The following is a 15770-nucleotide window of genomic DNA, read 5'->3' as shown; positions in this document are numbered from 1 at the left end:
TCCAGGGTCAGTTCATGTCTTATTAGAGGAAGTAGCAGGTCAAAATGAAAATAGCACCACCATATGTGACAGTAGAGAGGATATCCAGGAGTCATGACCTGGATATGAACCAGTTCCCTTAGAGTATAAGGAGTTAAGGGCCAAAACACTTGAATTAGGAGTATGGAGTTATTTCACTGAAGACTTTCTGCTGCTCAGCTCTCCCTAGGGTTCATTACTGCAGGTACAACACTGACATTCTGGATATTGATGATCCAGAACCTTTTATAATCCACACTAATTCATGACCAGGAACGAACCTCAAATTCTTGTGGCTACCATATTAGCTTACTGGTATCTTGCACAGACTAGAACATTGCACAGTACAGTATTAATTAGCTTGTGGCGGCAATCTGGCACAAACGTTAACACGCCGGGCGAAATGCTTAGTGGTATTTCGTCTGCGTTACGTTGTGAGTTCAAATTCCGCCGAGGTCGACTTTGCCTTTCATCCTTTCGGGGTCGATAAATTAAGTACCAGTTACGCACTGGGGTCGATGTAATCGACTTAATCCGTTTGTCTGTCCTTGTTTGTCCCCTCTGTGTTTAGCCCCTTGTGGGTAATAAAGAAATAAGTATTAATTAGCTTGTATCGTTTGTACTAATGAACAAGTACACTATACTAATGTGCAAGCACTTGTATTTCATTTCAAGTAATTTTAACGGTTTGGCAAAATCAATAGTATGGAAAGGTATTAGTGTTGGACCTGTACGTTATAATTGACGTTTAGAGACGAAGTTGTCTCCTCTTGGAGTAGATCGAGAGAGAGAGAGAGAAAGCATTTGCTTTGCTGATGCTTCAATAGACTTGGCCATACTGCTTCTTCCCACTCCACTTTCTCTTTGAAGCAATGCTGGTAAGAGTTAGGTTTGCCTGTAGCAGTAGGTAGGATATATAGACACATCGTTAGGTGGGTGATGGATTAGGTGTGTAGTGGAGAACTAAAGAACTGTAAGATTGTTTGGGTAATTCAAACAGAGTTGTCTCCTCTTGTAACATCTCCAGACAGTGTAACTTCCCTATAATGTCCTCCTGCCACTCTCCCAAAGCGTACACAGCAGACAGACCCCAATGAAATATCCAATCTGTAAATCTTGAACACTGACAAGAATTATATTGATTTATTTTTCCCAGTAAAGTTTGACTACCCTATTAAACTAAAAGAATTTTATCTGGAACGTATGTTGAATATTTTTAAGAGGATCCAAAAATGTGTAAACATACAAAACATTGCCCAAAATAACTTTTTTCACCTGAAAATATTATCTGCTAATTACTCAGAATTTTCACCAGAGCAGCATCAAAAGCTTCATCGTATTTATTTAAACTTATTTTTAAAATTTCAAAAATATGCTAATGAATTCGTTGGACAATAATGTCAATAGTCACAGTTCTTATTTGCCTTTTGTGATGTGCCTGACGAAAGCAAATGTGACGTTTTCAAGACAAATATATTCTATGTCTTCCAATCTGTGTAGATCTGGAAGAAATTGCTTCAATATCAATATCTAGTTGAAGATGAACCTTTTCAATATGCATCTACAAGCATATAGTGATTTTTTGGTGCCACTAAAAACCTGTAAGATGTTGGCTAAAGATTTTAACAGTAAGATCAGTGAAGAGACAAAGGCAGTTGCGTTTTTATGAGAAAATGGTCGTTTAGATGATGAAGAAAATGTTGCACGATGTCATCTTTGTGGTGGAGAAATGAAAGATCCCCAAAGAAAAGGGAAAACCGGTGAAATCTTGCCAGCTTTATGTTTTCTAAACTTGCAGCTGCCAAACTTATCAGTCTATCCAAACAGGAAATGGTTCTATTCTATTATACTGATTTAAATAACAAAATCCATTGCAATCTTTCTTTTACGATAAGCGGCATCAGTTAACCGAATCAAAATGTCATGGTTTTTTTCCTTTAGAAATTGAAAAGTAAACTAAACAATAACTTACAGCAATCACCCTGTAAGTTGTAGATCACATGCCAAAGCAACACCAATATTTTTCTGGGTATTTAAAAAATTTTCAGAGAATGAAATCAACCAGCTAACATGTACATTACAAAAACTATATCTAAGTGGAGCAGTAAAACTGTGCAAGACTTTTCTCAGGTTCAAAATGTGAATTTATTTTTGTTCTCTACATTCCAATGAAAACAAGAACGGGTCATTCGAAGTTTTCTTTCTTCAGTCAAGCACCAGATTATCCTCACAATTTCGGCTGATTATTCTTTATATATATATATATATGAGGGCGGCATATATGTGTGTTATTCATGCCCTTAGTCAAGTATAGTTGACGACTATAATTTTCCTTTATGGTATAATGTTTCAAACAGCTGCTTTTATTAATTTTTGTATACACATTAGCGATCTGCTAAATCATCCATAGATTTTTATGGTGAATATATATATACTCTGATAGGCGAGGTTGCCTGGAATCAGCCAAATGAGCCGGCCTTACTGAAGATGGCTATGGAAATAGCCGAAACTGGCCGGTCAGTTTAAGGAACTCTTCGTTCGGTGTGATTGCCGCCCCTATCAGAGTATGTCACGTGCTTTGTAACAGCATTGTAGCATTTTAACTCCTATTTCAAGCAATGTAGGTGTTAGTTAAGTTTAGATGATGACTATAATTTTTCTTTATGGTGTAATGTTGCAAACAGCTGTTTTTATTAATTATATATATATATACATATACATGGTAATAGGCTTGCTTCCCAATTGCATGGTTCCAGGTTCAGTCCCACTGCATGGCACCTTGGGTTAGTGTCTTCTACTATAGCCTTTGGCTGACCAAAACCTTGTGAGTAGATTTAGTAGACGGAAGCGAGAAGAAGCCCCTCATATATGTGTGTGTGTGTGTGTGACTTCATGTCTGTGTTTGTCCCCCCTTGACAGCCAGTGTGGTGTGTTTGCATCCTCATAATTTAGCGGTTTAAGAAAAGAGTCTGATGAAATAATTACCAGGCTTTAAAAAATAGGTCCTGGAGTTGATTCATTCAACTAAAAATTCAAGGTGGTGCTCCAGCATGGTCATAGTCTAGTGACAGGTAAAAAAAAAATGACAGAAAAAAAGAAGAAAAAAAGAGAACGTGTGTATACTCATGTATGTAAGTATGCATGCATGAATGAGTGAATGAATAACGTGTTCTTTTTAGTGTGTCTCTCAAATCCCCTCATGGGGCTTTTGTCAGCCCAAGGCTGTAGCAGACAACACTTGCTGGAAGTGCAGTGTAATGGAACTGAACTTGGAACCATGTAGTTGCGAAGCCAGCTTCATCATCGTTTAACATCCGTTTTCCATAGTGGCATGGGTTGGATGGTTTGACTGAGGTCTAGAAAGCCAGGAGGCCACACCAGGCTCCAATCTGATCTGGCAAGGTTTCTACAGCTGGATGCTCTTCCTAATGCCAACCACTCCGAGAGTGTAGTGGGTGCTTTTTAACTGCCACTGGGACAGGGGCCAGTCAGGTGGGCCTGGCCTTGATCACGTTTTGGATAGTGCTTTTTATGGGGCACTGGCATCTGAATGATAAGAGATTCGTTAACATGCTTTGTTTAGATATTTACTTAACCAATTGGTTTAATGATGATTATTTCTCCTTCTTTATCATTTCAGATTTCCTTCTGTCGGAACACGGAAGAAGAGCAGGAGAAGGTGATCCAAGATGTCACGGAGGAGATTCACATGATAGCTGCACTGAATCATCCCAATGTTGTACGGATCATGGGTGCCACACGGCAAGGCTGCCACTTCAATATGTTTGTTGAATGGATGCCAGGTTAGTAGTAGTAGTAGTAGTAGTAGTATCTGTAGTAGTAGTAGTCGTAGTAGTCGTAGTCATAGTAGTAGTAGTCGTAGTAGTAGGTAATGGTGGTGGTGGTAGTATTAATAGTAGTAGTAGTCGATGGTAGTAGTTGTAGGTGTACAAGTAGCAGTAGTAGGTGGTAGTGGTGTAATAGTAGTAGCTGTAGCAGCAGCTGTCGTAGTAGTAGTAGTGGTGGTGGTGGTGGTGGTGGTGGTGGTGGTGGTTGGCAGCAACAGTGATGGTGATGTTGTGGCTTAGTCTAGCTTAGTCCTGACTGAATAGATGGCAAGGTGCAGGCAGGTTGTGTTGTTAAGTATTTCACAACCGCATGGTTTGGAGATCAGGGATAATCTTATGATAATAAGAATTCATAATTTTAAAGCTGTAATTAAATATACTAAGGTATTTATATAAAGTTGAATGGTGAGCCTTGCCTAAGGTTTAATACAGTGTGTATATATATATATATATATATATATATATATAAATAACAAAGGGTGAAATTAATTAATTAAGAAGTAATCAGTAATTTCACCAAGTAGAATTCGGCATGTAAAAGACCAATTCAAGGTAAGTTTAAGTAATACTAAGTAATTAGGGTTCAGCAACGATTTGCCTCACCACACACCGAATTTAGAAATAGCAGTCAAAAAGTCTTGGCTATTCTTTCTACTTTAAAGAATAGCCAAGATTTTTTGACTGCTATTTCTAAATTTGGTGTGTGGTGAGGCAAATCGTTGCTGAACCCTAATTACTTAGTATATATATATATATATATATAGCTTCACCAGTGGCAGGCAATCACTGCTACTTCTACTGAGAGGACTACCAGATCACAAGATTTCGATCTCATTTGGCTTTGTCAGTGATAGGTACCTGAGCAATATATATATATATAAATATATACCACTATCATATAAATGGTATCAATTGTAATTCTCTGTGAAAATGTGTAGCCTTTCAGCTGTGTTTTATTTCAAGGACTAGAGGAGACATAGCTATTGGTGTGACTGTCACGTGACAGAGCTCCTGCACTAAACCTTTGATGTTACCCTCACACACAGCTATCATTTGGCCATAATCAATGGACATTGCAGAGAACTGATCCAAAAGTACCCTTACTTTACTGTGTGATCATCTCCAACCAGTCAATCTGTATGTTAACTGATTGTGATGGGAGCCACATCTTTATATATAAAAGTGAAGTTGTGTGTCTGTCTCCTACGATTTAGATTCCTAACTACTCCCACATTTTGCGTTCAGTTTAACCAAAACCGGGTATCTTATAGTCGTGATTCATATCGAGCCCTTCTGGGTATTAGCGTGAGTCTACGATTTAAAAAAAAATTTACCATAATTTTTTCCATTTTGATGCATTTTTTCGCTATTATATAAGGGAAGTAACTCTCTAAAAATGTCTACGATGAGTCAACGATATAAAAAAAAATTTACCATAATTTTTTTTGCTATTTTTTGGCTATAACTCTCTAAAAATGCTTATATAGTTATTTCCCTTACAACCCGAGCAACGCCGGGCGATACTGCTAGTCTCTTTATAAAAATGAACAAACTTTAGGACAATGCCTAGAAATGATAATTTGTGACACAGCTCCATGTCTCTCAAATAGTACACTTTTGAAAATAACACAAATGTGAAACTGGTTAGGTGCATTGATATTAATATAAATAAATTTTCATATACATTCGCTGTGCATGTTCAACTTCTGTTATTTCATATATATATATATATATATCATCATCATCATCATCCTTTAACACCTGCTTTCCATGCTGGCATGGGTTGGACGGTTTGACTTGAGCTGGCTAGGCAGAAGACTGCACCAGGCTTCAGTGTCTGTTTTGGCATGGTTTTTACATCTATATGCCCTTCCTAACACCAAGCACCCCACGTTGTGTGGGTTACTGAAAATAAATTAAATTTCGAATTTTGAAAATTGGGTAAATACTCTAAGATGGGAAAGAGCTGCTAGCAGGTGGTCACAGAAAATCGTACCCTATACCTTTTCTAGGGGTATTTACCTGATTTTCTAGGCTGTTTTCACAACTATCCCACATTGAAAATCTACTTCATTTTCTTTGGGCCTCACAGAGGCAATGGCAAGTGACCAAGATATTTGGTGATACGCCGTGCTTGAGAAGACCCGTGAAACCAAGTGAAATCATAGTCATGGCCGATGCCAGTGTCACATAACTGGCATGTAAAAAGCACCCTTCAAACATTGGGCCTAATGAAGGCAGTGACAAGTGACTGAGACCTTTGATGATATACTGTGCTTGAGAAGTTGTGGCTGATGCTAGTGTTACGTAACTGGCACCCATGCTGGTGGCACACAAAATGCACCCACTACACTCTTGGAGTGGTTGGCATTAGGAAGGGCATCCAACCATAGAAACCATGCCAAATTAAACTGGAACCTGGGGCAGTTCTCTGGCTTTCCAGTTCCAGTGAAACAGTCTATTCCATGCCAGCATGGAAAGCAGACACTAAATTATGATGATGATGATGTATTTAGCTGCTGTGTGTAATGCTCTTTTTTTTATGTACCCTTATGTCACCAGGTGGCTCTGTTTCCAACCTATTGGCAAAGTATGGCAGCTTTTCTGAGACTGTGGTCATTAGCTACACACACCAAGTACTTCGTGGCTTGACATATCTTCACGAAAACCAAGTTCTACATCGTGATCTTAAAGGTGAGTGGCAAACCTCAAACCAATCTGGTCATATGGGTCAGTTCTAAGAATATCATTCAGTTGTTCAACACTGTAGCCACAACACAACACTACTACACTGTATACTGTAGCCACAACAAATGCTACCACTGTACATATCAAAGCCATGACACAACACTATGACACTCTGTATTGTTGTGAAAGCCTAACTCAATCTGTCCTATAGCCATAGTACAATATATGTATGTGTATGTGTGTGTATGTGATATATGTGTGTGTTATATGCCTGTTGTGTGGCTTAGTGGTTAGGGTATCCAGCTCACAGTCACAGGGTCATAAGTTCAATTCCCGGCAACTGTGTTACGTCCTTCAGCAAGACACTTTATTTCACATTGCTCCAGTCCACGCTGCTGGCAAAAACGAGTTCTACCAATAATTCGAAGGCCATGGTCCCAAGGATGCGACTTCTGGTGGATTTTGGTACATGAGGAAGTCCAGAGGTAGTGAAAAGGGCTTTGCTTGTTTGTCCAGGTTTCCCACGTAACTTGCAACCAATATTCCTCAAATAAATGTTATGATTTTATTACGTTTTCTGTTAAATATATACTCAGTATATTCTTAATATGTATCATTACCCTTCATTTTCTGAAAAACAAAAAATGTTTAGATGGGCTATTTTCATTCAAAAGCTATTAGTGTGGTTCACCCAAAAACTGAAGAATCTGAAATAAAAAAGAAAGGACATTACACAGAATAATGAAAACATAACAATGGTGTTGCCATAGTTGTGCAAACTAGCTGGGAAAAGTTTTATCAAAAGCGATTCACAGAAAACCGCAGAATTCTAAATTTCACTCCTTGGCTATTAGCGTGGTTCTGGATGTATGTCATATGCATATATATATATATATAAGAAAAATAAAAACGGAAAATACATTTACATGGTTATAGTATAATTGTTAATGTATCGACCGGTTTCGCAATTGCTATTCATGATACAATGTTTAATTTATATGAAAATATATTTTTTGAACACATAGAAAAATGTGCAGGTAACATCAAACCACATTTTACAGTCTTCCCTTTCTACCAGTGCAAAGACACAATCTCTCAACTAGAACGCTTAAATAAAGAAACTTTTTTCATTGAAAAATACAAAACGCGTCTGAATAAGCACGCATAACCAATTTTTATATTTTTACATCACTGTACATAAATCCCCTACTAAAGAAGGCCCCCTTTTTTTTTAAACCTGTCTCCTTTCTGTACACATTTTTCCCCCACCCAAAACCTAAACAGTTATCTCCCTTACAGACAATAATAACAACCAATTACCTCCCTTTACTTGTCAACTTGTAAAATCATTCACTCGTGAATCTCATTATAAACAACATGGATCCATTTTCTTCTTAAGAAAAAATATATTTTCATATAAATTAAACATTGTATCGTGAATAGCGATTGCGAAACCGGTCGATACATTAAAAATTATATTATAACCATGTAAGTGTGCGTATTTTCCATTTTTATTTTTCTTATATACATTACAATCCATCACGTGGGGACAACCGAAATTCCTCTTTTCTGTTACTACTACTATATATATATATATATATATATAATATATATATATATATATTATATATATATATATGTATATATGTATTTATATTTTAGAAGGTTGATTGTTATGACCAGTCAGAGAGTGGCTATTGGTTTTGCACCTATAAAGCACTTAGCAGTATAGGCGACTCGTCAGGTCATTTGAGTCTGGTGCAAAACTAACGGCCACTCTCTGACTGGTCATAATAATCAACCTTCTACAAAATGTTACTGCTTCACTGTTTTAAAGCTGTAAAATTATCACAAGACTGTTACTCAGAGTTTCACGTTCCCATTTGTTGGACAGTTGTGATGAATGGGAATGTGAAACTCTGAGTCTTGTGATAATTTTGCAGCTTTAATAAAAGCATATTACTATATCTTCGGTGCCAACACTACACCTGATATCCCACCCCTCCATACGCATGCACACATGTATATCTTGACTCATTCACTGTTCACTTTCCTGACTTTTGCACATAATCCTATGAATTGTACTTAACACTTATTATATTATACATATTTTTCCCACCTTATGTACTTATATTCTAACCTGTGTGTGTGTGTGTGTATACATACATGTGTGTATATAGACTTGTGTATGAACCTTTTTGGTGCACATGTGTATGTGGGGGGGATTGTATTTATATATATTTTTTGCCGAATGGTGTGGGTGAGTGTATAATTATAGGCACATGTATGTGGGTGTGCAGGAGCACATGTGTAGGTAAAGACATATGTGCTTACACGAATACTATGTACATTTTTTCCCTCTTACTTTTACTCCCTCCCCTCACTTAGCAATCATTCAAAGACCTCTTTTGTCTTAATAACGGTCAATCACACAGTAATTTCCCTTTCTTTAACGGTCATTTTCATAGCGTTTTTTCCGATGGCCGGATAACTGAAGAGATGGCAGCGTGGATTTCCACCCCAACATCCAGAATTCGAGGTTTTATCATGGCTACCGAATAATTGTCACATATTACATTTACAGATATATATATAACTAAGTGTATATAAATGTAAACAAACTAACATTTGTTTTTTTATGAGCGTTGAAATGTTTACTGTAAAATACAAATGAGAGAGATGATAATTTATTTTCAAACGCAGCAATGCCATTAGAACAACAGAAAAATTGGGTAAATTACCTTTACAAAGTGGAAAAATCTGTCAAATAGTTCCATGGGTGTTTGGTGACAGATTTTTCTGCTTTGTAAGAGTAATTTATCAAATGTTTTTGATATTCTAACGGTGTCTCTGCATTCGAAAATAAATTATCATCTTATTTGTGTCTTACATAGCTACAATAAACACACGGACCTGCAACCTGTAACCGGTTTGATAAGTGCCAACGCACGAAACTTTTGGACTTTGATTCATTCTGTTGACTCTGCTAAATATTAATAAAAAATATGTGTGTGTGTGTGTGTGCATGTGCGTTTGTGTTTGTTTTGTGAACTGTTCACTCTGTACTGTGTGCACCAAGCATGGGTAAACCTTTTTAGAGAAGCAGGCTGTATGAAACATGGCACATCTTCAGGCTGGCTGCACTACGAAATATAAAATTCAAAGTAATTTTTCATTAGCCATGCAGCATTGTGGGCTGCAGTTTGCCTACAACTGGTGTACACACCCTCATTGACCACAACACTCACATCTCTCTATATTAATATCTGCAGGTGCTAACCTCTTAGTGGACAGTACTGGACAGAGGGTCCGAATTGGTGATTTTGGTGCTGCTGCTCGTTTGGCCTCACAGACTACTCAGGCTGGTGAATTTCAGGGACAATTACTAGGGACAATAGCCTTTATGGCGCCAGAGGTAAAATTACTGACATTCTATCATTCTATCATTACTTCATTACTGCTTGTTTCACTATTCCATCTCCCCCATGCTACAGAACCACACACACACACACAGTCACTCAGTCACCCACTCACTCTCTCTCTCTCTCTCTCTCTCTCTCTCACACACACACTCATACATGCATGCACACACACTCTAAAGAACAAGCAATCTATACATGTACATCTTGAAAACTAATATAAAAACCTTCGAATTAAATCTTTATGCTGTGAGACTGTTGAATAATTAAAAAAGTGTTTAATCATATTAATTAAGATTTACTCTGTAATTCAATCTGTTTATTTCTCTATCATTCCATCAGGTACTCCGAGGGGAGAGCTATGGACGAGGTTGTGATGTGTGGAGTGTTGGCTGTGTAATGATTGAAATGGCCACAACAAAACCACCATGGAATGCTAATGACATATCAAACCATTTGGCTTTAATTTTTCGAGTAAGACTTCTTCAAATGTTTTGTTATTTGTTTATAGTTAACCCTTTCGTTACTGTATTTATTTTGAGATGCTCTGTGTTTCTTTCAATTAATTTTAATATAACAAAGAATTTACTTAAAATAACTTAGTTATCATTCAACTAATGTTAGGAACATAAATTGTGACTAAGGTTTGGTAGATTTTAATTAAAAACTGAGGAAAACAAGGCATTTGTACTCAGAGCCAGAGCCGGTTTTAGCCGGATTGGTATCAAAAGGGTTAAGAATTGTTTCTCTGTTATATATATTTAAACCCTTTTGTTACCATATTTCTGTTGAGATGCTCTGTGTTTCTTTCAATTGATTTTAAATATAACAAAGAGTTTACTAAAATAACTTAGTTATCATTCAGCTAGTGTTAGGCATATAAATTGTGACTCAGGTTTGGTGGAAGATTTTAATTAAAAACTTAGGAAAACAAGACATTTGTACTCAGAGCCAGAGCTGGTTTCAGCTGGATTGGTAACGAAAGGGTTAAACTATATTGTGAAGTTGCATGGCTTAGTGGTCAAGTAATTTTTCTCCTGATCATAAGGTTGTGAGTTCAATATTTGGCTGCGCATTATGTCTTTGAGCAAGACAATTTATTTCATGTTGCTCTAGTTCACTCACACAGCAAGAATGAGCCGTACGTGTAATTCGAAAGGGCCAATTTTGTCACATCCTGTGTCATGCTGACTTTCCCTCAGAACTACATTAAGAGATGCATATCTTGGCCACTTACACGTTAATTTCATGAGTGGGCTGTTCCATTGATCAGATCAGATGGAGTGCTAGCCTAAACCATTTGGCTTTAACCGTTTTGATGCCATCCAGCCTGAGACCACCCTTGGTTCTCTGTTACAAATTTCTTCTCTTTTACTCTTTTACTTGTTTCAGTCATTTGATTGCGGCCATGCTGGAGCACCGCCTTTAGTCGAGCAAATCGACCCTGGGACTTATTCTTTGTAAGCCCAGTCAGTACTTATTCTATCAGTCTCTTTTGCTGAACCGCTAAGTGATGGGGACGTAAACACACCAGCATCGGTTGTCAAGCAATGCTAGACAAACACAGACACAAACACACACACACACACACACACACACACACACACACACACATACATATACATACATATATACGACAGGCTTCTTTCAGTTTCTGTCTACCAAATCCACTCACAAGGCATTGGTCAGCCTGGGGCTATAGCAGAAGACACTTGCCCAAGATGCCATGCAGTGGGACTGAACCTGCAACCATGTGGTTGGTTAGCAAGCTACTTACCACACAGCCACTCCTGCGCCTTCTTGTTTAAAAAGAATTTTTAAATTAAAATCTCCAGTCAAAATTTCAAGCCCAAAACACTAGCTTAATTCATGATGAAGTTATTAGACACTTCATAATTTTCAAAATCAATTGAAGCTGTAGTGGCACAAGCAGTCAGCGCCATATTGGATGAGATCTTGCGGCAGCCACTGCCATCTCCGAGACTGGAGCGAGACCTCACCAGCATCCGTTTCCCATGTGCAACATCACAACAAGGCTCATGATAGCAAACTGTATATAAGGCAAAACAGAAACAGACTCATTCTCTCTCTCTCTGCTTTGATGCAGCAGTGCTTGCTGAGCACACTTCACTGGCTGGGCCTGTCTGCATGTTGTACCTGCAGAGGCAATGTGCCCACACTAGTGGAGATACAACACAATGCACACAGCTCGAGATGGTTGCTGAGAGCAATGCACTTCACCTATTCTGTGAATCTTGTAAATAAACCGGTTGTAAATTGCATTTGTACTTAAAGACTTCTTTCTTCGCCTGCTGGAGTCTGAAGTATACGACAAACAAAATATAATGGGAGAAGGCGATATTCTCCCAATATTGTAAACGTTGCCTTCCATTATAAAATGGTGACCCCGACTGATTAATCTTTTGAGTAAGAATAGAAATTTGAAATTGAAATTAAGGAATTATAAGGAAAAATATGCGTTAAATTCACATGTCAACTTATTTTTTCTGTTTAGTTAATACAAAGTTCTCAAATTTTTGGTCACTGTTTACTAAATTCTCCATTATTTTCAAAGTTAATTGAAACAAATTAGGTTTATTTCAACAGAAATATGGTAACTAGCTTGCTTACCAACCACATGGTTCTGGGTTCAGTCCCACTGCGTGGCACCTTGGGCATGTGTCTTCTACTATAGCCTTGGGCTGACCAAAGCCTTGTGAGTGGATTTGGTAGACGGAAACTGAAAGAAGCCTGTCGTATATATGTATGTATATGTTTGTGTATCTGTGTTTGTCCCCCCAACATCACTTGACAACCGCTGCTGGTGTGCTTATGTCCCCGTAACTTAGCGGTTCGGCAAAAAGAGACCGATAGAATAAGTACTAGGCTTACAAAGAATAAGTCCTGGGGGTCGATTTGCTCGACTAAAGGCGGTGCTCCAGCTTGGCCTCAGTCAAATGACTGAAACAAGTAAAAGAATAAAAAAAAAGAGTAAAATGGTTAATTTTTTTTTAAGACTTCCTTTCCTTGTTATAATTCTTCACATTTAAAAACTTTTTTGCTTATTATACCGTCTGTCTTTAACCCTTTTGATACCAACCTGCCTGAGAATGCACCCAGGTTCTGTGATACAAACTTCCTGTTTAAAAATTATCTAGATGACAATTTTTCTATCAAAATTTCACGTTCGCTTTTGTCCCAAACACCTGCTTACTACTGCTATTACAAGGGAGATAATCAGATCGTCACAGTACAAAGAAAGATCAGAAATTTCGCGCAGTGAAACAGAAAGAATCATAGAGACAGGATAAGAAAGAGGAGAGTGTTTGTGGGAGGAGTTATACAAATGAGAATCAAGGACGTGTTCTTCATAGACAAAATACAATAGTGATTAGCATATTCATATTCAAATCTGGTGAAATATATTAAGATTGAATACGTATGTCATTGTTTTGCTTTGTTTTATATTTAATATTATTTGGGCAGCAAAATTGCAGAATTGTTAGCATGCAGGGCTCTGTCTTTACATTCTGAGTTCAAATTCCACTGAGGTCAACTTTGCCTTTTATCCTTTTGGATAAGTAATCAACTTTAATCAACTTTAAAAAAAAAAAACTTTAATCTTACCAGCAAGAATTGTATGTTGTTGATGTCATAGGAATTTAGAAACTTCCAACATTCAAGGGCATTTGTCTGTCCTTGTTTGTCCTCTCTGTGTTTAGCCCCTTGTGGGTAGTAAAGAAATAGGTATTTCGTCTGCCGTTACGTTCTGAGTTCAACTTTGCCTTTCATCCTTTCAGGGTCGATTAAATAAGTACCAGTTACGCACTGGGGTCGATATAATCGACTTAATCCATTTGTCTGTCCTTGTTTGTCCTCTCTGTGTTTAGCCCCTTGTGGGTAGTAAAGAAATAGGTATTTCGTCTGCCGTTACGTTCTGAGTTCAAATTCCGCTGAGGTCGACTTTGCCTTTCATCCTTTCAGGGTCGATTAAATAAGTACCAGTTACGCACTGGGGTCGATATAATCAATTTAATCCATTTGTCTGTCCTTGTTTGTCCTCTCTGTGTTTAGCCCCTTGTGAGTAGTAAAGAAATAGGTATTTCGTCTGCCATTACGTTCTGAGTTCAAATTCCGCTGAGGTTGACTTTGCCTTTCATTATTTCGAGTTTGGTAAATTAAGTACCAGTTACGCACCGGGGTTAATGTAATTGACTTAATCCCTTTGTCTGTCCTTGTTTAGCCCCTTGCGGGCAATAAAGAAATAAGAAACTTACTTCTCAACTACATTGTTCTGGGTTCAGTCCCATTACATGATACCTTGGGCAAGTGTCTCCTATTATCGCCTCAGGCTAACTGGAACCCTTTGAGTGGCTTTGGTAGACAGAAACTGAAAGAAGCCTATCATGTGTATGAGGGGGTGCTGAAAAGTTCTTGGCTTTAAGGGTGTCGAGAAAGGCCTGGTTGGAAGCCCAACCTTCCATGTTCTTTTACAGAATTTAGAAAAACTGAAGGACCACTGCAATAAGTGTGTGAATCTGAGAGGGTAACATGTTGAATAAAATCATAATTAACTGATCCTCCTATATTTTCTTTTACCCAAGGCCAGGAACTTTACAGCACCCCCTCATATATGTGTGTGTGTGGTAGGGTGTCTTTGTGTCTGTGATTGTCCCCCACCACTGCTTGGCAACCTGTGTTGGTATGTTTACATCACTGTAAATTACTGGTTCAGCAAAAAGATGCCAATAGCAACAGACTTTTAAAAAAAAAAAAAAACTGCTCTGGGGTTGATTTATTCTATTAAAAACTCCTCGAGGTGGTACCCCAGCATGGCTGCAGTTGAATGACTGAAACAAGTAAAGGATGAAAGATACATTTCTTGCTGGTAAGAATAAAGTTTCCATATAGGAAAGAGAAATTCAAAGGATTGCTTTGGTCCAGTGGTAGAACATCTGCCATGTCTACACGAGATACAGGTTCATACTCCATAAGCAACCTTTGATTTCTTTTTTATCTGAAGGGCTTTTTTTACCCAATATTTACACACTCATATTTATAGCTCTGTGTGCTTCAAGATCCACCATACCGAGAAAGAATTATTTCATGTTTTCTTGAAGTTTATATATTGTAGTTAATCTTTTTTTTTAATTGTTTTTCTTTGGTTTGGTCCTTGCAGATAGCTTCATCGGTGCAGCCTCCACCAATACCACAGAAGATGTCCCCCGGTGTACGTGACATTATGCTTCGTTGTTTGGAAGTAAAGTCCGAAGACAGACCGCCAGCTAAGGAGCTACTCACACACCCTGTTTTTATGCAACATTTGAATCGGTGACAGAATGCAATTTGCATTCATTCAAAGGTGTCACACCACCACTACAGCTTGCATGCAGAAATTGATGTGCATATTTTATGCAACAAGTATATATGCAGTGGTGTGACAGTAGAAATAATTAACGAACAAAAATATTATATTTAAAAAAAAAATACACAACAAAAACGAAAAACAGAAACTCTATGACATTTCATTAAAGTAAAAACTACTGAAATCCATTCCGAAACATGTGTGTATACGTGATGTGATAGTCTTTGTGTGTATATGTAAACACACAGACTTATATGTGCGCAACTAAACTATGTACACACACACACACACACTCACACACACATGTATGTATGTGTATATCTATCTATATATGTGTGTGTATAAAAAAAATATACATGCGCCCTTTTAAAGCCTAGCCAGGCTCATGGGCCCGGCTTCCCGGTTTCTATGGCGTATGTGTTTCCCAGGTGG

The 15770-nt window shown here is 37.8% G+C and overlaps 1 protein-coding gene across 2 annotated transcripts in view; it reads left to right on the top strand.

Moving 5' to 3' along the window:
* The window catches only part of LOC115215037 (mitogen-activated protein kinase kinase kinase 1-like), a 252885-nt gene extending 237398 nt beyond the window's left edge, over positions 1-15487 (top strand). For both annotated transcript variants that reach the window (XM_029784171.2, XM_029784170.2), the window contains exons 16-20: positions 3659-3821; positions 6429-6560; positions 9827-9969; positions 10316-10447; positions 15153-15487. In XM_029784171.2, coding sequence (XP_029640031.1) covers positions 3659-3821; positions 6429-6560; positions 9827-9969; positions 10316-10447; positions 15153-15308 — 726 coding nt within the window. In that variant the 3' untranslated portion in view covers positions 15309-15487. The remainder of the gene's footprint in view (positions 1-3658; positions 3822-6428; positions 6561-9826; positions 9970-10315; positions 10448-15152) is intronic.
* Positions 15488-15770: the final 283 nt, after the last annotated feature.

The sequence above is a fragment of the Octopus sinensis genome, linkage group LG8, assembly GCF_006345805.1.
Source record: "Octopus sinensis linkage group LG8, ASM634580v1, whole genome shotgun sequence".
In the NCBI taxonomy this organism is placed as follows: Eukaryota; Metazoa; Mollusca; class Cephalopoda; order Octopoda; family Octopodidae; genus Octopus; species Octopus sinensis.
The sequence above is the reverse complement of the archived record's forward strand: the minus strand, read 5'-3'. Positions and strand labels throughout refer to the sequence as shown.